This window comes from Musa acuminata, chromosome BXJ1-8, assembly GCF_036884655.1.
Source record: "Musa acuminata AAA Group cultivar baxijiao chromosome BXJ1-8, Cavendish_Baxijiao_AAA, whole genome shotgun sequence".
Taxonomy (NCBI): domain Eukaryota; kingdom Viridiplantae; phylum Streptophyta; class Magnoliopsida; order Zingiberales; family Musaceae; genus Musa; species Musa acuminata.
Window position 1 is genome coordinate 30,925,271 of NC_088334.1, and position 22,297 is coordinate 30,947,567.

General features: G+C 39.4%; 1 protein-coding gene across 4 annotated transcripts; it reads left to right on the forward strand.

Moving 5' to 3' along the window:
* The first annotated feature begins 762 nt into the window (after window positions 1–762).
* On the forward strand, window positions 763–9,721 carry LOC103974882 (serine/threonine-protein phosphatase PP2A-1 catalytic subunit). Of its 4 annotated transcripts, none has more exons than XM_018821954.2 (7): window positions 763–901; window positions 1,035–1,411; window positions 4,281–4,395; window positions 6,003–6,111; window positions 6,197–6,274; window positions 7,947–8,138; window positions 8,905–9,721. In XM_018821954.2, exons 2-7 carry the CDS (start codon window positions 1,159–1,161, stop codon window positions 9,076–9,078), a joined length of 921 nt encoding a protein of 306 aa, XP_018677499.1. In that variant the 5' UTR covers window positions 763–901; window positions 1,035–1,158; the 3' UTR covers window positions 9,079–9,721. The 4 variants fall into 4 exon arrangements, with proteins under 4 accessions (XP_018677499.1, XP_009388059.1, XP_009388058.1 ...); XM_009389784.3 differs by lacking the exon at window positions 763–901 and having other exon boundaries at window positions 908–1,411; window positions 8,905–9,123; window positions 9,207–9,721; XM_009389783.3 differs by lacking the exon at window positions 763–901 and having other exon boundaries at window positions 908–1,411.
* The last annotated feature ends 12,576 nt before the right edge of the window (window positions 9,722–22,297 follow it).

Consider the following 22,297-nt stretch of genomic DNA (forward strand, 5'->3'; position numbering starts at 1 on the left):
CCTAAAAGGAAAACGTTGAAGTAAGATCACAATTGCCACTAGCCATCAGATGGAGAGAGTTCTCCAAAAGACTACAATGACTAATACACCGAAAGTTTGACTTATTGCTTATACTATCAAGAAGTGAAGATCGTGCTTACTTGATCAATAGGTTATGATACACCGCAGATACCTTGTAACTGAAGTATTGAAAGAGAAAATCCTCAAGTTTAATGCTGCTCAGCCTTGAGGAAAAGCTGATTTGAAGGGGGAGGAATTGTTAGGATCCCTTTATTTTTTTAGCTTTTGAATAATGTTTTATCGAGTTTGTTTTGTCCAAGTCGGATAGGATTTATTTAATATTTATTTATTATTAAGAGTCTAATTCATAGTGAACTCTGGATGAAACTCTATAAATAGAAATATATATTTCTTTTCAGTAAGCAAATAAATATAATTCTAGTCTTTGGAAAACTTTAAGAAGTCGATCCCCTTAAAGTGATCAAGAAGGTCGATCCGCTCGAAATGATCATTCCCGTTTCTCCTCTTTCTTCTATGATATAACCCTAACGTCTTATCAAATTCACTATCGATACGCTATGGCAACATGATGCATATAATGACTCATCGACATAGCAAAAAATAAAAACTCTGAAAGTTATTTATTTTAATTTTTATATTAAATTTTATTTTACGAGCAATGTTTCTATTTATCAAATTTAAAAGTATTTAAATAGTCTATTTAACCAGACTTTGTTCTCGATGATCGAGCTACGTGGCGTGTGGATGATAAAAATGTTCCTTGTCTTGCTCCAGATGTATGAGCTGCACCACATCATCAGCCCGCATGAAAGAAAAAATGAAAGGAAAAAAAGATAGAAGTAGAATAAATAAGAGAGAATAAAAGAACGGAACCAAGCCTGTGAGGCTCTCCGGATCGACTCCTCCTCCTCCTCCTCCTCCTCCTCCTCCTCCTCTCTCTCTCTCTCTCTCTCTCCTCCCTCTCTTCCTCCTTTCCAAACCCTAACCCTTACCTTTTATTCTTCCCATTGAAGCTTCGATCTGCCTGATCCTCTTCTGCTGGGGCACGTCGCGGCCGCTTCTCCTTTCGAATTCCGGCCTCCGAGATCGGCTCCAGTCAACCGCAGATCGGACGGGCCGGAGGTGGGGGGCTGGAAGATGCCGTCGTACGCGGACCTGGACCGCCAGATCGAGCAGCTCAGAGAATGCAAGTTCCTGCCGGAGGCGGAGGTGAGGGCCCTCTGTGACCAGGCGCGGGCTGTCCTCGTCGAGGAGTGGAACGTGCAGCCGGTGAGGTGCCCCGTCACGGTCTGTGGTGATATCCATGGGCAGTTCTACGATCTCGTCGAGCTCTTCCGGATCGGTGGGGAGGCGCCCGATACCAATTACCTCTTTATGGGGGACTATGTAGGTCAGTCTTTTAAGGGAAGAACTAGCAAAAGAATGCATTCCTTGCTCCATTCGTGTTACTTGCAATTGATCTGATTTTGGTTGTGATCTCAATTTTCCATAAGTTCACAACTGTTCTCTTCCTTGCAGTTTCCTTCTGCTTACAAGTAGATGGTTAACACATATAGAAGCGAGTTGTGGTTGTGTTCTGCCCATGAAAGGGGAGCAGACTTTAGTTGGTTGAGTGACAATTTTTTGGACTTGTATGTGCGCACAAAATATGGTTTCTTTTTTTTTTTGTCAGCAGTTAATATATCGGAGACACGTCATTTGTCAAATGTGTTACGATTTTATCTATCACTCACCGGACCTTTCTACCATATGCTTAAAATATGATATTTTGCAATATCATAGTCAAAAGGTGAATAGCTGCCCGTTTCTTTACTAATTCTATAACGTATTGGATTTTTAACACCAACTCTAGGTATATTTCACACTAACTTTCTCTGCAAGTCCAAACAAAAACAAAGTTATTAGAAAGATTGTGCGATATAATATGAAATTGGTTCGACATTGTTATTAAACAAAGTCAAAAATATATATTGTGTCATATATCAAGAAGTTGGTTTACTGTAGTTACTTGAAATATTATGCCTGAATGAGTATGTCAACTTTAGCTCATTGTCTAAGTCTCAACAACAAGAACAAACCATAATTTTCTGACTATTTGGGATTGGCAACTCCTTATCTAGTTAATTTGGTTTATGTTTGAAAAGTTTTCTTTTCTCTGTTCATTTTGCCGGCTAACTATGTCAAGCGTTAAGTTATCTGGCTCAGGGATTATCACAAGATTTGGTTTTCTAAGGTCTGATCATGTTACTGACATGGAAGAACTATATGAGAGTGTCAGAATGCTTCTGGAAAAATTGATCTACCTGACATCATAATGGTTTATATTCATTGTTAATAGTATGCAATTTTTTCTTTGACACACTTGAAGCTTGACTAGGTGGACTTACCAACTATTCAATGGTCATGTTACCTCATAGTTTGACTTTTGCAAGTTATATATATTAATCTTGACATTGATGGACAAAACTTTCAAGCATATGGCTTAATGGTAGTGGTTGACAAATGAAATATATGGCTTTATTAAACTTATTTTGTTTAACTGACAATCAGACTTTTTTGCAATATGGGGGAGAATTATAGTAGATGTCCACAGTAACCTGTAACTCGAGATGAATTTTCCTATATGAGGCCTGATTCCATCTGTATAGAAATAATAAAATAGATTATATGGCAAACATGTTAAGAAAAAAAAATTGTAGAAGGATTTCTAGTCATGTCAGATTCTATTTTGAGGGAGATGAAATATCTGTAATGAAAGTGAACTAGGGAGTTGTTGTGCATTTCATCCTCTTGATATCTCAGAGAAGGTTTTAACAATAGGCTGCAAATCTTTTTTGGTTACAGAAATAATCTCTACAGAAGGATGCCAAAACTCGAATGAGCATGGTTGATCTAAATGTGTTTGGTGAACATGAAAAATAGGAACAGAAATGTGAGTGAGAATGGGAGAGCCTGCTAGTTGCTAGTGTTTTGCAACTATTGGATTTGGGCTTTGAGATTTGTGGTTTTTAGTTGGCTGTCAAAATGAGTTCAACTTGTCTTGCGCATATCTTAGTTGCAGGTGTTTGATCACAGCTTGTTAGACATGTGTATTAGCATGCTGACTTTGAGCTTAAACTCAATTTTTTCATGATCAAGTTATTCCAACTTTAATCTCCTTGGTTTGTCAACAATCGGATTATAGCATTAATCATCGAAACTTGAAATCCTCACAGTTCATTTGCAGTCCTGTGTGCAATGAAAATATGAGTTTCTAATATGAGAAGGAGCATGAATATCTTGGAAGTCCAAAGAGGGAGAAGGAGGTCTAAGAACATCTGTATGGAAGCTGTGAGACAGTTAACAAAATTTAACATTGTGATATGTATTAATAATTACTGATAAAAGACTTTAATTGAATAAATAAAAACCCTAGATAGCTGTCTCAAGATTGGTTCTTCTGGTTCTGGTTTTTTATTTTACCTACAGCTACATGAAGTAATGAAAAATCACATAATTTAGTGTATAACTGTACATTGACATTCAATTTCCTGCTTTGAGTATATGTTGGACCTTTTTTCACTTCAAAACCGGTATGCCCATTCTCTATTGGACGTCTACATGGTAGAGCCATGACAAATAGACAGTATAATCACAAGCATTCAGCCCAGTAAATCTCATGGTTGTGAGAAGCATGACAAAGTAGAAAAGCTTAAAGGACATTTGGATCCAAATAATCAAATTTGCTAATAAATTTGTTGAGTTATTCAGAACTATGCATGAGTGCATTATATTCCTTTTTTTGGTTGTTGTAGAAAGTTCCATTCACGACTTCAGTAGTAAGATAATGTAATAGATTAGCTTTCTTGTCATTTATAATTTAGAAAGAAGGTTGACATCAATATTTTTGTGTCATATAAAAACATTTATTTGAAATTTGTGGTTATAAATGTTTGTCTTCTATAAGATGATTTACATGGTTGCTTTTTTCCTAACCAGAATTTTAGCGTTGGTTATATATTTTGCTTCTGTCAGCATGCTGACATGCCTATACCTGAACTCCTTTCCTTTTCATCATCACTATGTTATTATGACTACATAGTGAGACATTAACTCTTGGTTTATGTTGCTAAATTATAACTGATGAGCATTTTTGTTTTGCATTTATCTGCTGTTGTCCAAATTACAACACTTGGTCTGGACTTGCTGCACTTGTTTGGGGTTTGTCATTAGATGTCCAAAAGGTCTTATCTTTTTATTAACTACTATGTTTGATGCAGATCGTGGCTATTACTCTGTTGAGACGGTCACACTTTTGGTGGCCTTGAAAGTTCGTTATAGAGACAGAATTACCATCCTTAGAGGAAATCATGAGAGCCGGCAAATAACTCAAGTGTAAGTGGCTCCTTTTGCTAGTACACTTATGATTGTATGCTTTTCAAGAGTGAAATCTTATGATGAAACTGGTGGCATTAGAATATAGACAGAATATGTAGGTCCTCTTGTGATTATTTTCTTTGTCCGGCATGTTAATTTATATATTAGTTCAAATAAACCGTTGGCTGGTGAGCTAGTGATTCAATTTTGCTAGAACAACCATAAGGTTTAGTTCAATCTATTATTCTTATCCTAAGAGAGTCCTTATATAACCCAAAGTCTTGCACGAATGTGTAATGTAGAGTACTCAGTATGATACTGGCTGTTGTTAGCCACATGATGCTATTTAGTTTTTATCTAAATAGGAGATGTAGATTCTATCTATGTCGAGCTTTATCTGCAGTAAGGGGCTAACCACGAATTTCTCTTAATTTAATTTTGATAGTTATTTGCATTAAGGGTCTGATAATGAATTTCTCTTTTTTGCTATAATTTTAACTGATCCCTAGATTTAGTCGGAAAGGCATGGCTAATTGTTATCTGATAGGTGCCAATCTGGTTGTAGCAAATCTAAAAGTTTTACATGATTTATCTTCTAGATATACTGACATTTTCTTGGGATACATGATGTTGTACATAACTAGAGGGTGAGCTTTGGTAATTGGTATCAAGATAAGATTGCTCTCCTGCAATCTGCGAGATTAGAATTTAAATAATGGAAATTTTCTCTATGCTTGTAGCAGTAAGACTGCATAAGACAACAATGCTCCAAACTTGCATTAGCAGGAGCCTACTGCACTGGGAACAACATTTTTATATACTGATATTGTTTTGTCTCATACCTCTTGTTCTACTTCTTCTCTTTTTGTTTCTTAGTGCTCCTCCCTTCTCTTTTAACTCCCCCTTATTTCTTGTCTTATTCCTCAGTTAAGACAGCTTCTTTGTCATGGAAGTATGATACCTGATGCTAGTTATCTAGGATCAGCTTGAACATCTCTCTTCCTCTCTTACCTAAACCTTTACCTCCAGAGCATCCTTAGTGACCTTTAGTGTCTGTCACTTTACTACATGGCATACATGAAAGTACGAAGTTCAATAGCTAAGAGATGACACAAGACTGCAGAGTTTCATAGATGAGAGGAAGACAGAGGTTACCTAGTTTGTGAATAGTCAACAAAATTGAAGATCTTCATCTAATTTAGCACAGGGCAATAGTTTTTGGATGTTAATCTAACAGCCATTAGTCATTTGAATTTTATTGATTATCCATGACTGACTTTTGTAAGATTTATAGCAAATGTGGATTAAGACAAACTTTTCTTGTTAAAAGAGCATTGCTTATTACATAGTTTGTCAGTGGAGAAAGAAAACCTTGATTTGGCAAGTACAAATGTTTGAAGTATATTACTTGTGCTTATGAATGTTATGCCTATGATGACACCTTTATCAGATCCTTCTATTTCAACTCAGCAAGTAGAAATATATAATGCAAAAAAAGAAATGTTTTACTATGTAAGTTATGGGAAATTTGTTTGATGTTTAATAGCTACAGTAGTGGGATAAATTCCTCGATATTTCATGATATCTAAACTTTATTACATGTTCATCTTGGATTGTGGTTTCAGGTATGGCTTTTATGATGAGTGTTTGAGGAAGTATGGGAATGCCAATGTGTGGAAGTATTTTACTGACCTTTTTGATTATCTGCCTCTTACAGCTCTTATCGAGAGTCAGGTCTTATTTCCTGCTCCTTTACTCTGCACTTACTAATTTAGCCACTTTCAAATTCTCAAAAGATGTCATTGTTTTCTGATTGTAGATATTCTGTTTGCATGGTGGTCTATCCCCATCATTGGATACATTAGATAATATTCGTGCTCTGAATCGTATACAGGAGGTATGTGTCTAGATTCTATCATTGATTCTTCTACTTTCTCTATGTTGTATAGCAACTAATGGATCAGATTTTGTCAACTAACTAAAACTATCAATAGAAAACAGTAGTAATAATCATAACCAGTGAGCCTTTTTTCTAGATTGTAAGAAGGGCAGTGCAGAGCACTGCTTAAGGTTAGCTTAGTGCATAAGGCTCCTGCCAGTGCCAATGTGGAGTCTAGGAATAGTCAATGTATTCAGTCTTACCCCGGCAAGTAAAAAAAATTCTTCCAACTGATTCAAACAGACATGTGCTGAACTGGATCAGTCAGATGGGAGTATGTACAAACCCAGTCCTTTCAAATCAACCTGACCATTCTCTAACAAGTAAATTCTCTCATGACTAGTCCAGTGGAATGATTTGGAACTAAGAATATGGATACATTTGTGGTGGTGCAACTGGTACCTAATTCAAGAGTTGTTTCAGTCCTCATCATTACATTGATTTTGTGTACGCTTGGTTTAATTCTAGGACACACAGTATTAGTGTCAATAAGTTGAAGGATGAGACTATTGAGATCATTGTCTTCAAAAGGCACTCGAGAGAGGTGAGATAAGGCCCGAGCACCTCGCAAAATGTCGAGGTGAGGCATTTCAATGAATCACCACTCGGGCGCTCACTTGTGCCTAGCTGCCGAACGCCTTGGACGAGTGCCTGAGCTAAATTGGATCGAGGTTCAAGCATGGTTCAATTGAATAAACAAGTTGGTTCAATCGAACCAACTAGTGTACCCTAAAATAACCAACCATTCCCCCCCTGGCTTGACCCAGTTAGACAAACAGGAAAACAAAACCCTACATCCACTGCTGCCGCCTTCCTCCGCAGCTTAGTTCGCCGCCTTCTTCTTCCCCCACCTTCCTCCATAGCTGCCGGTTACTTTTTTTTCTCAATCCATTCTTTTTCATTTTTGATCAGCTTGTTGCACCATATTGAGGTGGTGCACTTTTACTCTATTAAGAGCTAGAATTGGTTAGCACATTTCATTGAATTTGAGTTAGAACTATGGTGCACTTTTTTCTCAGTCCATTCTTTCTCATTTCAATCAACTTGTCTCTATCAGTAGAACCCTGTGTAGCACATTTCATTGAATTTGATGTTAAACTTAATTGTTTTAATATTTTTGTTATTAGAAGATGGACAATGTAATTTGGCATTTTATATGATTTCAATTTTCTGTGTTATTTTTATTTTTTTATCATATTTATCAATCATAATATATATTTTTAAATTTTTAATATTCTGGAACATCGGGTGGGCACCTAGGCGAGCGCCTAGCACTTTTGAAAACACTGATTGAGATAAGCTCTGGCACATCAACATGATAAGTTTTGTTGTAAATTTGTATATTTAGCTTTGAATTGCAGAGTGACCATCATAAATTGTCCATTAGAAACATTTCAACAACTTAACCCCATCCTTTGTTTTGAAGTTGAGGTTTGTCTATTTTCTTTTAGGTTATGTTCACATGAAACTGGAAATTCTCAGCTCTGAGTCGACAAATGTACTAGTTACCCGTTTCCATAATACTTTTCTATTTATAAGTATTTGTTATGTTTTGCGGTGTCTTTTTAACATCTAAGTTGGTTTACTTAGTTACCATATGAAATAACTTAAATTCTTATTTGGCCTATAGGTTCCACATGAAGGTCCCATGTGTGATCTTCTCTGGTCTGATCCTGATGATCGATGCGGATGGGGAATATCACCAAGGGGAGCAGGATACACATTTGGACAAGATATTGCACAACAGTTTAATCATAATAATGGCCTAACTCTGATTGCAAGAGCCCATCAACTTGTTATGGAAGGTTTTAATTGGTGCCAGGTGGGTTGAAATGTTGGTTAAATATCTGGTCACTTTGTAGGGTTTTTATACCAAATATTTTGTCCCAAGGTGCATTTCTTAAAGATTGCTGCTTCTAGGATGACAGCAGGAATAACTTGTGATTGATAGATTACCAGTGGGTGATTAAATAGTTATATGGGGAACGAAGGCAAGAGAGTCAAAAGAAAATGTTGGATGTTTGAGAAAATGAAGAGAATACCAAAAGAAAAATTATTCTTTAAATTTACTGGATAATTTTTCTATCTGGTTTTCCCCGTTCTCTTTGTTTAGCATTGTGTTCATGGTATTTATACTAGGCTAACCAGATTTAGTTGTTCCCTCGGCATATTTCCCATTAATGATAATTCTGTAGCATGTGTGGCAACTTTGGTTATGTTCTCTTTATTTAAACTAGGGTAGCCCAATTCAATCGTTACCTCTGCACATTTTCCATGGATGACACTTCTGTCTCACAGTGTTGTATCTTGGATTCTGCCTGTCGAATTAAGTTTGTTGCATCATTGTAAAGGAAAGGTCTTGAGATTATGCATGCAGAATTTGTTGATCATATTTGTGTTATTCTGAAGTCAATTTATCAGAATGTCTTAATCAGTTTTGTCAAAGATTAACTGGAGTAGAGCACATTATATATTGCTTGAATTCCTTCTAGGGCCAAGTGGACTCAAGCAAATTTTGTTTCATTATGCAGCATTTTTAGAGGCCCTAACTTGTTATGCATATTTTGCGCACGTTGTCATGAGTGCAGGACAGAAATGTTGTTACCGTGTTTAGCGCGCCAAACTACTGTTACCGGTGTGGTAACATGGCAGCTATATTAGAGATTGGGGAGAACATGGATCAGAACTTCCTTCAGTTTGATCCAGCACCACGACAAATCGAGCCCGATACTACTCGCAAAACTCCCGACTACTTCTTGTAGTCTCGGGAACACTTGGTTGGCTCAAAACGAAGTGTCTACCTTCATGTATGATGTGTGAAAGTCATTGAAATGAGCTTCTGGTGGTTGGAGATACCCCCATATTTAACATTTTTGTTTGGAAGCTGTAGCGACTGGTGGTGCTGCTGGTTGCAAGGAAGTGAATGCAGAAGCAGCAATAAGAAGCAAGATTATCATGTTTTATACACATTCTCTGTTCAAATTGGAAGATGCGAATGTGACTGCCTGCTGCTGTTCAACTATAAGTTCTGCAGTTGATCATTGGTGTTTCTTACCCTAACCATTGTTCATGGCAACTGAGGTTGTCTGAGTACTCGAGTCAGTGGAGGTCTCCTAAGATTCCTTGTGCTTGCTCGGGGTTCTCTGGATGACAGCATCCAATTTTCCATGAACAGCTGGGTGCATATTAGGGCTTTCTTCAGGTGACTTGTCTGTGAATCTTACAATATGAATTGGTTGTGGCTTTGGTAGGCGTCCTTTTCTGTTAAATATTGTTGTTTTCTGACAAAAGACCTCATCTGAGTTGGAGCAACAGTCTTGTTCTCTGTTAACCCTAAGTTCCATCAAGAGTTGGGATGATTTATGTTATCATGAAACGAGACGTACAAAAATGCTCTCTTTGTCATCTGGTGTGAATCGTGGCATCCTTCACAGAGTCGAATTTATTATTTATCAGGATAAACTTTGGTTAACTAACTAAATCATGGGTTGGATTGGTGTGGCATTCAGTTCAGTTGCATAATTCAGTTCAGTTGCATACCAGGCTAAACTTTGGTTAAGTAACCAAACCCATGACCCACATGAGCTGAAGCTATTAGCAATCGAGCTCGTAAAGATGCCATGCTTTGCTACTCCCTTTCTTCTAATTTTGCATGGAATTACTTGTTCTTTTTAGTAGTATATTTATTATCCAATAAACTATATCGATTATGTAGTAAGGGAGAAATAATATTGAGTATTTTACAAACTTTTAGTATTGTGCTTTTACCTGATGGTACATGTGCCTGATTGGTTTGGCCACGGGTCATGCATCGTGAGTAGCATCACCCATTTTCGTCACCCATCGCAAGCAACGCCACTTGTAGCCTCTGCCCAATGGTCCCATCGTGAGTGGTGTCGTCCCTCCTCACCATTATCATTGCCATTACCACCTCCTCCCTTCACCTTCTCTATCGTCGTTGCTTATGATCCTTTACGAGGGAGCTCATTGTATATAAGCATAAAAATCATAATATGTTATATGTTACGTGAAAAAATTTTAAATATTAGAATTAAAATTAAATAATAATAAATCAGATTTACAACATGTATCTTTCGATATCATCTGGAACGAACCTTATTTGATCTATAGTGGCACCGTCTTTGGATTCGAAAATCTTAGTAATGTCGATCTGCAAGGAGAACTATACTCTCCTTCAACTCTCTTCCTATCCTTTTACAGGACCACTTAGATTGATGGATTAGGGACAAGGGAGGATAAGAGAGGAACCGTAATTTCTCAATGCCTATCACGTATCCATGTCTTGTGTTAGTGCCCGTGTCTATCACATGTCATGTGTCTAATTCCTAGGAGATCCTATTTATATATAGAAAGCAAATGATTTAGGATAAATAATTAGAATAGTTCCTCTCAACGATATCTCCTAAGGAATCATACTATAATATGGACTTCCTTTCTATTAGCTATAACTTTCATCAGAACCCAATCAAATCTATAATATATCTTATCAATTAGATTAGGCTACATAATATAGCATTCTCCTACTTGACCCATTAATGGGTAAGATATAAAAGAAATTTAAAATTAAGATAAATAAAATAAAATTTATTTGAAAATAATTTTACCTAATTGGATTCTAAAAATTTTAAAAAATATTTTTGAACATAACTATGAATTTTAAAGTAAGCCAATAAGTCCAATAAGTATAATACTACATTAAGTCAAACTATCAATATGAGTCATAATGATTGTATGTTCTTAATGTCATATTCTCTTTTATATATCAAAACATTATTAGTCTTTCTTAATATAATTCATAATAACTCTTGTAATTTATCTCTTTAAGATAATCATGTTATTACATTCAACTATAATATGCATAAACATAAATATAAATAGGATAGTTATAATTACCAATAATTTCTCCCTTAACATAAATTAATTACTATAAATGATGTATTGCTTTATTACTAACTTCTATGTACTATAATTAAGAAAATAATTAAATTTAGTTTCCTTAATCACATGGATAAGTTAGATTCAATTTCCTAATGAGTGATTTGATATTTAGGAAGTAAATAGTTTATATTATATTTTTGCATGTGAACAATAAGATATGAATATTATATTACTTTCTTTGTGTGTGAAAATAAACGAAAAATAAATTAAAAATAAAAATTAATGCAGCGGAAATCTTTCGACGATAAAAACGTTCGAACGATAAAAACGATTTCGGTGTGAAAGCCGATTCTAAGATTACTTTAACTTAAGATCAAGCGAGATAACGTTAAAGTCAATCTATGAAGGCAGTTTGCAGTTATGATGAAAACCAGAATACGAGCGCAAACTAAAATATGACGTTCGTACGAAGAAACTGATTTACGTCTAAATGCTGATTCGTAAATCACTTGATTAGGCGAGATGCAGCTTAAGCAAGGATATTAAGGCAGTTTACAGTTAAGATAAAAATCAAAACGTAAACGCAAACTGAAATATGATGATCATACGAAAAAACAGATTTACGTCTAAATGTTGATTCGGAAAGTGCAAAGCTGAAACCCTATCGTATATGCGCAGAAAGCAGTAAGCTTTAGAGGAGGTTTGCAATAAAGATAAAATGCTCAAAGTAAATGCAAACCGAGATTTAGAGTGGTTCGGTCAATCTTGACCTACTCCACTTTTGACTTCCTCCATCGACGAGGTCACCGACGTCAACTAGAGGCCTTCCTTCAATAGGCGAAGGCCAACCACCCTTTTATAGTTTCACTCCTTTTGACGGGCTTAGGACACAACCCTTACAGAATTTTCTCTCCTCTCCTCTCTTTACAGCTCAGAACTTGGAAGAAAAGAGGGAGAAGGACTTTTGGCCTTTACAATAATTTTGAGCTCTAAAAATCACAAAACAAGATCAAGATTTCAGAGTGTATTCTGTGCCCTTTCAGTGCTGAATGGGTGGGGTATTTATAGGCCCCAACCCAGTTAAAATTTGGAGCTCAAAACTGTCAATTCCCGAAATTCCAAGATCAGGTGGTTGCACCGCTTGGCAGAGCTCGAAGACTGAGCTTCTGGGCGGTGCCACCTCTTGTTAGGGGCAGTTGCACCTCCTGCCAAAGCTCGAAGACCGAGCTTAGGCGGTGCAACCTCTTGACTGAGGCGGTTGCACCGCTCAGCCAGTGCTCGGAGACCGAGCCCAGGCGGTGCCACCTCTTGTCAGGGGAGGTTACACCGCCCAGTCTCGCTCGGAGATTGAGCCCAGGAGGTGCCACCTCCTGGCTGGAGCGGTTGCACCTCCCAGTCTCGCTCGGAGACTGAGCCCAGGCGGTGCAACCTCCTGCCTTGCGCGGTTCAACCGCTTGGCAGAAATCAGGGTCCAAATGGGTTGATCCATTCGGCCCAATTTGGGTTTTTCAAGGGCCCAATTGTCCCAAGATTAAGTTAATGGGATCACCTCCCATTTCCAACTTAATTATTGTGCTAACTACGACATTCCCTAAGACATTTACTGCAACTTGCTCCGGTGCGTCAATTGCTTCTTCCGGCGAGCTTCCGGCGAACTTCCGTCGATCATCCGATGAACCCTCGGTGATGCTCCTGCGGACTTCCGGCAAACTCATAGACTTGCGACGATCCACTTGGCGAGTTTTGACGAGCTTCTTTGGCAAGATCATGGACTTCTCGGATTTGTTCCTGCAGAACCTCCGATGACTGTCCGAACTTTCGTCGAACTCTCGAACTCCCAACGTGATCATTGTCTTGACTCTGGCACAACTCCTGCTGCATGTCTTACTTTTATCGTAGTTAATCCTACACACTTATTTCAACATATGGATTAGATAACAAATGACAATTGACTTCATCATCAAAATCCGAGATTCAACAATCTCCCCCTTTTTTATGATGACAATCAATTGATAATGGAGTTAACCTTAACTCCCCCTGTCTATATGCCATACTTGAGATAAGTCTTTCTTGAATTCAAAACCTTTGAATTCAAGAGACATATTGATAAGTTAAAATCATTTAAACTTATCAATACTCCCATCATGATTCCCATCATGATGTATCTCTCTGAAGATGATGTCAAGGCTTGACATTCATTTTCAAATTTTACATTTCAAGTCTGAATGATGGTAATAGTAGCAATTCATCATATTGTAAGATATCAACATGTAAAACTACGAAGTAAGATTTTGATATCATTACATGATGCACACATTTCAAATGATGTTTTAACAATTATTGCATTTCATCACATGGTAAGATATCAATACGTAAAATTATGATGCAAGTTTTTTGTTTGATATCTTGACATAATGCAAACAAGGCATAATGCAAATTATAGCAATCATGGCGTCTCTTGGTGATGCAAGCATGGCATTAATACTCATATATTTCTCCCCCTTTGTCATCAACAAAAAGCATGGTAATTGTGATACCAAGAGAACAATATAAGCAAATTTTAAGCATCAGTGTGCTAATTATTCATGCCTTTACTCGGTTCATGTTATTTTTCAATAGTAAGTGATAGGAAATCAATTATACAAGCATGATATGTAGATCACTTTGAATACTTCTTCCTTTTTATTTGTTATAATCTTTTTGCATAAAGGAGGAAGGTCATTTGTGATTCCAGCTATTTGTGAGTTTACACTAAGTGAAGTTAAAACCGATGAGAGATTAAATCATGGTTCAGGTATCAAGATATGTATGTGAAGCAAATCTTTGCAAGTAAAAGCACTATCATTCATATTTCAAGATGGAATTCATAAGCAGGAATCATTTTATTAAATCCATTTCAGAAAAATATTTTTCATATATAAGTATATGAGAAAATCCGATTTTTAGGATACCAATTGTTAAGCGAATTTACACATGAAATGAACACTTTCATGCATTCGGACAAGACTATGCTATAGATTTTCAAATACAATCATGAAGACAAAACATGCTTATTGTTATGAAAATTTTTGTATTCAGCACATAATTTCCAACATGTTATTTTGGCATGTAATGGCAATCAAGTGATTTGATCATTCAATAAAGTCCGAAGGATAATTGTAACTAGTTTATGTACTCGGACACATCAACATTCCTAATTCTCTTCTTATGAAATCAAATTGTTCTTCACTTAGAGGTTTTGTAAAAATATCAGCTAGTTGATATTTAATATAACATGACGCATCAACTGCATTGGTATATCATTTTCACAAATCATATTTATCATGGAAATCAAGACACAAGGTTTTCAAAAAAAACATTTAGTTTTGATGTAAAATCCAACAGTGAGTAACGAGATTAAACAATGAGTGATGTTTGTAACTCCGCTCACAAATAAATACATCAGGTAACCAGATCAAGGATCAAGGCATAAGGCATTGTGATCATAGTGAGTAACATAAAGAGTTTACAATACACATACAAGCTCATTCAGGAGGTGAAAAATTAAAATGTCTAAATAAAGAGTCAAATTGTCGATGAATTTGCTGTAGCTCAGATAGGATTTGATCTTGTCGATGTTTAAGCCGTTCTTGTCTTTGTTCAAATCGGTCCATTAGAATCCCAATATCTTCGACAGATGATGTATGAGCTGGCTCAAATGAATGTGTTTCCTCAAAGGGACAGATCAGAGGAGATTGAGTACCCCTAAAGACTGGTGTTTTCGGTTCTGGTTCAGGTTGAGGGGGATTGGTTCTTCTAAGCATTCTAACCCAGTTACCGTTTCTATAAACACATCTTAATCGGTGAAGTAGATTTTAATTTATTATGCTAAACCTATCTACTTTTATTGCTTCTTCTTCCGGTGGTATTAGAATATCGTAGGCTTTCAGTATTCTAGTGATTATACCACCATATGGAAGCATCATGTCTTTCTTAGATAGTTCTAACATATTTTGCTGGATAAGGTAGCCAAGACAGATGTCATGTTCTTTCATAATCAAATACATAGTTCCTAATTCTAATTGGCTTACTTCATCATGATGGTATTGTTTAGGGAGAATGATGCTAGTTAGGATATGATGAAATACCTTAGTGTTTAGTGGCAGTAGATGTTCACAACTTTTAGGAACAAATGTTAAGTTGGGATTGGCAAAAATAGTTCCTAAGGCTTCAACATATGTTGTCCCAACAGTTTCATCATCCCATGATCCTCTAAAGTAAAGTCCTCTACTTTTTATGGGAATGCCTATCATGTCGCAAATGAATTTATCCGTAATGGAGATGTGTTGTCCTAAGAGATAGGTAGACATTCTTTCTTCTTCATCTACTTGTATGTTGTTGTAAAACAATCTAACAAGTCTTGGATAGATGGGTTCATTAATTTGTAAAATAGGGAGTAGATCTAAGTTTGCAAATCATTGGATTGTCTCTAAGTCTCTTAGTTCATTTAAATCAACATGTTTTCCCTTATTGACACTCCTAAGTTCGAAAGATGAAAACTTTTCAGCATGATATTTTGAATCGAAAAGGGTAAGATCAAAATCTTCCACTAATCTCCTCTTCCCTTTGTCTCTTGAGGATCTTCTGGACCCCATAACTACTTCTGTTTAGGAGGATACTAATGAGCAAGAGTAAATGAATCAAAAACAGAATTTAAGGGCTTCTTAGAGAATACCTTAGTGAGATCTTCAAGAGGGGGAAAGATTGTTGATCTTTTGCTTCGAAATGAGGGGTATTTGGTATGCTATGAGGGGAGAAATGGAGGTGGAGAAGCTTTGGAAGAGTAAAGAGGGGAAAGGAGTGAGTTGGGGTCGGTTCCACCGCCGACCCTAGCTCGGGTTAAAAATGCTAGTCATAAGTGCCCAGCAAGCCAATCACGTGAGTGATGGCACGTGTGACTTGATACAGAATCTTTTTGCTTATTATATTTTGGCGTATATCACTTTATAACTATTGCATAAATGCACATATGTATTGTGATGTCCTTGGATTTGTGCAATGGGAATCGGATCGTGATGAGATCACGATAATGAGATCGATTCACCTTTAAACACATATCCTAAATAATCCCGGTCATAGGTTACTCGAGAGGGACATCGTGATAACCGGATAGACTGGTGTGCTGTATACCCGTCCATATGATGGATGCAGCTGGTCTCATAGCTGCTCGTGTAGGGACACTAGGGATACAGTACAGGTGCTCATTGGAGAATGAGTTCACTGATTGATCCGCTTACGGAATGCTGGATGGTTGATGATGCCTTATTGTCAGACAACGATTCCGTAGTCCTAGTGGTGTATCTGGTTCTTAGACTTGAGACACCAAGGATGTCCTGTATGAGTGCTCCACTCTTTGATACCAGACTTATAGGTTTGGCTATTCCCAGATCTAGTACAGCTGGTCATTGGGAGTGGTAGTCGACCTTACGAGGGCTATTGAGTGTCGATAGAGGATCATCCACTCTCGGTATCATGAGAGGAATATCCCATGTGTTCTTGCTCAGACAAATCCCTGGCCAGGGTCATTCGGGTTGAGAGAGAAAGAGTTCTCCGGGAGAATCCGATTAGAGCGAGACTCGAGTAGAAACCGTATGGGTCTGATAGCACCATGCTCGATATACGGTCTCTGGGATATTAGATGGATGAGGGACTATAGGTACATGGTAACTGAGGACAGACAGGTCCAATGGATTGGATTCCCCTGTATCGTCTGGGGACTACGGCGTAGTGGCCTAGTACTTCCGTAGTCGATGAGTCGAGTGAATTATTACAGAGATAATAATTCACTTAGTTAGAAGGAGTTCTGACAGGTATGACTCACGGCCAGCTCGATATTGGGCCTAGAGGGTCACACACATATGGTAGGCATTGCGATGAGTAGAGGTTCGGATATGAGATATCCGACGGAGCCCTTGTCTTATTGGATGCAGATCCAATACCCACTAGGGAAAGGACCCATTAGGGTTTTGACACGGGATCTCTATAAATAGGAGGGATTCACAGCCTCATAGGCTAGAGTCTTTGCTTGCCCTTCCTATTCTCCTCTCCCTCTCCACCTCAGAGTAGGCCTGGAGTTTTGAGGAGCGTCGTCGCAACCCTGCTGTGTGGATCACCGCTAGAGAGGAGGACGCTTGACCTCCTTCACCCTCTCCTAAGGATCTGCAAGGAAACAGGGATATACGATCTCCCTAGGTAACACAATCTCTATACGCAGTTTTGTGTTTTTGCGGATTTTGCGCACCAATCTTCGCACGACGATGAACATCTTTTTGGGAATCGGGGATTTTTGTTTTCTTGTTCTTCCGCTGCGCATATGATGTCGCCCCCCTATGATTTCCCAACAGTGGTATCAGAGCCAGGTTGTTCGTGCGAATGATTGGTTTTTGAACTGCGTGTGTTGTGTTTAGGAAGAATATTGACGTCAAAATCGTTGACGCAAAAGCAAGGAAGGGCAGCAACAGTTGCTGCCCTCGATCTGCATGCCTGCAGCCAGCCGCAGCCGCAGCCAGGCAGCACAGCGCCGGCGCATGCGCAAGCGCTGTGCCTGCAGCAGCCGGCCGGCGGTCTGCTTGCAGCAGGCTTGCGGCCGGCGGGGCTGGCAGCCCGCTCGGTAGAAGCGCCTGCGGCCACTGAGCCCGCGGGCAGAGGCGCCGCGGGGCAGCAGCGCGGGCTGAGGCACCGCAGGGCAGCGGCGCCTGTGGCCGCTGCTCCCACGGGCAAAAACCCCGCAGGGGCGGCCGCCAGCGAGGCAACACCACCTGCGGGCGCTGACTCGCGGGCAGAATCGCCCGCGGAGGCGGCAGCGCCCGAATAGGGCGCCCACCCGCAGCGGCATCGCCGCCAGCGGGCGTGCCGCCTGCAGGCGAGGGCAGTGCCCTCGCCCCGCCGCACAGGCCGCCGCCGGCAGGGTGGCGGCGGCGGCAGCAGCGAAAAGGGGAAAGGGTATTAGGGTTTTCTGCGCAAAAGACAATTTTGCCCCTCGGAATTTGAGAAATTCCAGTTTCTGTCTTTTGTCCAAATTACGAAAATACCCTTAGGAATTGAGAAATTTCCTATATATCCCTGATTTCAGAAAATATTAATTAATTAAAAGGTTTAGTTGATTATTATTTTTTTTATTATCTAGTAGTCCTACATGATGATGATTATTTATACATGTGATGTATGATGAGTGGACGGATGATCATGGACCGTGTGATGTGTGTACTTGTGATTATTATTATTGAGGTCTGCGAACCTCCATTATATTTCTCGTTTATTGTCGGGCCTGCGTGCCTATGATTAAGTTGTAATCACATGAGGAGGCGCAGCGGGAGCGTGGAAGCCATAGCGGGACCCACGAGACGGACGATCGTGATGCATGGAGATGCATCAAGATGTCGACGGAACCAACGAGGACGAGATGGACGATCACAAGGCATGGAGATGCACCGTTGCACACATAGATCTTGATATGAGTGATTAGGCCTACTGGCTCGGGCCTAATCATATTAGGTTGTGGTCCATGATCATCTGGTGTGATTGCTTATACACATACTAGATATGTATATATATTTGCATGCGATGTAGATATATATTAAATATGTATATGTGTGACATGTCATATTAGGAGACCAAATCATAGAAACATCTCTCGATAATATTAAGTCGGTAAACGTGAGGCAATTAGATTGACCCACGTGGCCTTCCATCGTTATGAGTAGGAACCGAATCCCGGTGTAGGTTGAGTTGGTCGAGTCCCTCGAGACTCACCTATATCGCGATTCGCTATCTTGCTTACGACATAGAGATGTCACCGGTGACCTGAGGGCATGATATGCTTGGTCGAGTCCCTCGAGGGTATATCATCAAATCAGACTCATCTTGTAACGAAGGTGTTGACTTAACCGAGCATCATGGTTGGTCGAGTCCCTCGAGGCCATGGTGATTCGGAGGCCGAACAGGATGGGAATCACAAGGAGTTGTGATCGGCAAGAGTTGTCTACCTTTTAGGCTTAGTGTGATTGGTCGAGTCCCTCGAGGTTACACTAAGACGCTGATTGGATCCTGATCCCCACTAGAAGTCTGCCGGAGACTTCCGTTTCACGTGCTGAGGGTGTCGCGTGACTCGTTAGTAAAATAGTGGGAGCATATTAAGATAGAAGTCCATATCTTGATAGTTTATTTCTTGCAAAATCTGCATGTTATTCATTTCTGCTACATCTTTATTTTCAGAAAATGTCGCTTTCAAATCCCTTACGTGGCATACTTGATGTCAACCGCCTCACTGGTCCAAATTATACGGATTGGCTCCGTAACTTGAGAATTGTTCTCACAGCGGAGAAAATCGTGTACGTCCTTGATACAGTGATGCCTACGCCCGAAGAAGGGGCAAGCGAGGATGAGATCGCTCGCTACGTGAAGTACATTGATGACTCCACTCTTGCTCAGTGCTATATGTTGGGCTCTATGACTCCAGAGTTACAGAGACAACATGAAAAGATGGATGCCAGATCCATTCTCCTACATGTCCGTAAATTGTTTGAGGAACAGGGAAGGACTCAACGATATGAGATATCCAAGAGCCTTTTCCGCGCTAGGATGACTGAGGGGACACCGGTTCAGAACCATGTCCTAAAGATGATTGAGTGGATAGAGAAACTCACAGGTCTAGGAATGGTCCTAGAGGATAACTTGTGTGTGGACATTGTGCTTCAGTCCCTACCAGATTCCTTTTCACAGTTCATAATGAACTTTAATATGAACAAGCTTGAGGTGACTCTCCCAGAGCTCCTCAATATGTTGAGGGAGGCAGAGAGTACTATTAAGAAAGAGAAGCCAGTTCTCTACACTGGTGAGACCAGAAAGAAAAGGAAAGCAGAAAGGTCCCTTAAGAAGGGAAAGGGCAAGGGCAAACAAGGTAAAGCAAAGGTTGCTAAGAAAGACCCAACAAAGGACAAAGGCCAGTGCTTCCACTGTGGTAAAGATGGGCACTGGAAGAGAAACTGCAAAGAGTACCTTGCAGAAAGGGTGAAACAAAAGCTTGATGAAGCTTCAGGTACATTCATGATCAATCTCCATTTGTCAGACTCTTATGATAACACATGGGTATTAGATACCGGTAGTGCTTATCATATATGCAATTCGTTGCAGGTTCTGGCAAGGCCTAGGAGACTAGAGAGAGGCGAGATGGACCTCAAGATGGGTAATGGAGCAAAAGTTGCTGTATTAGCTGTTGGCGAGGTCGCCCTACATCTGCCTAGTGGAGCTTTTATTGCATTAGATGCATGTTATTTTGTTCCTTCTATTATCAAAAACATTATCTCCATTTCATGTTTAACAGTTAGTGGATATAAATTTGTTTTTGAGAACAATGGTTGTTCGATATTATTAGATGATAAGATCATCACGAAAGGAACATTGCATAATGGTTTATTTATGTTAGACACCACTCCACATAATCATGAATATAAATGTGTCCAAAAGGAAACGAGATGAGTTGAACAGTGCATACCTGTGGCATTGTAGGCTAGGTCACATCCATGAAAGAAGGATTCAAAAGTTGCTAAATGATGGATATCTAGATCCATTCGACTATGTGTCATATGCAACTTGTGAGCCTTGCATTCGTGGAAAACTGACCAACTCTCCATTTAGTGGAACTGGAGAGAGAGCCACTGAGTTGTTGGAACTCATACATAGTGATGTATGTGGACCCATGTCAACTCATGCCATTGGAGGTTACTCCTACTTCATTACATTTACTGATGATTTCTCAAGGTATGGATATGTGTACTTAATGAAGTACAAGTCCGAGGCCTTTGAGAAATTCAGAGAGTATAAGAATGAGGTGGAGAACCAGACTGGAAAGAGTATCAAAACTCTTCGATCAGATCGAGGAGGTGAGTACTTAAGTACAGAGTTTACTCACTTCCTCAAGGACCATGGGATATTATCCCAATGGACACCTCCTTATACACCTCAGCTCAATGGTGTCTCTGAAAGGAGAAATCGTACATTATTAGATATGGTACGGTCCATGATGAGTTTCGCTGACCTACCCATCTCATTCTGGGGATATGCCCTAGAAACCGCAGCTTACCTTCTGAACAGAGTTCCAACTAAGTCGGTGGTGTCTACACCATATGAGATATGGAAAGGGAAGAAGCCTGATCTTAAAGTAGTTAAGATTTGGGGCTGCTCTGCCCATGTTAAAAGACACAACCCCGATAAGTTAGAATCAAGGACAGGGCGATGTAAATTTGTGGGATACCCCAAGGAAACTTGTGGGTATTACTTCTATCATCTCGAGGACCAAAAGGTCTTTGTAGCTAAGAGAGCAGTGTTCCTTGAGAAGGAACACATTCTTGGCGGAGACAGTGGGAGAATGATAGAGTTGAGCGAAGTTAGGGAACCAAGCTCAAGCACCACTCTACAGCCCGAGTCTGTTCAGGTATCTAATACACAAGTTTCAACTTTACGCAGGTCTGATAGAGTATCCCATCCTCCTGAGAGATATGTGGGACATATTAGAGCAGAGGATGTAGAGGATATTGATCCTCAGACCTACGAGGAGGCTATTATGAGTATAGACTCCGGAAAGTGGCAAGAAGCCATGAATTCTGAGATGGATTCTATGTACTCCAATAAGGTTTGGAACCTAGTTGATGCACCCGAAGGTATTGTACCCATCGGTTGCAAGTGGATCTTTAAGAAAAAGATCGGAGTAGATGGAAAGGTAGAGACCTATAAAGCAAGGCTAGTGGCTAAGGGGTATCGTCAAAGGCAAGGTGTTGACTACGACGAAACTTTCTCACCCGTAGCAATGCTAAAATCCATCAGAATTCTATTGGCTATTGCAGCACACTATGATTATGAGATCTGGCAGATGGATGTGAAAACCGCATTCCTCAACGGGAACCTGGAGGAGGAGGTGTATATGATGCAACCTGAGGGATTCGTGTCCAAGAACTGACCAGATAAGGTGTGTAGGTTGCTTAGATCCATTTATGGACTAAAGCAAGCTTCCCGAAGTTGGAACATAAGATTTGATGAGGCAATCAG

Excerpts from the sequence above, each read along its gene's own strand:
- LOC103974882 (XM_018821954.2), top strand. The coding sequence starts at position 1,159 with ATGCCGTCGTACGCGGACCTGGACCGCCAGATCGAGCAGCTCAGAGAA. Across the intron at positions 1,412-4,280 it reads CTTTATGGGGGACTATGTAG|ATCGTGGCTATTACTCTGTT; the intron begins GTCAGTCTTTTA and ends TGTTTGATGCAG. Across the intron at positions 4,396-6,002 it reads AGCCGGCAAATAACTCAAGT|GTATGGCTTTTATGATGAGT; the intron begins GTAAGTGGCTCC and ends TTGTGGTTTCAG.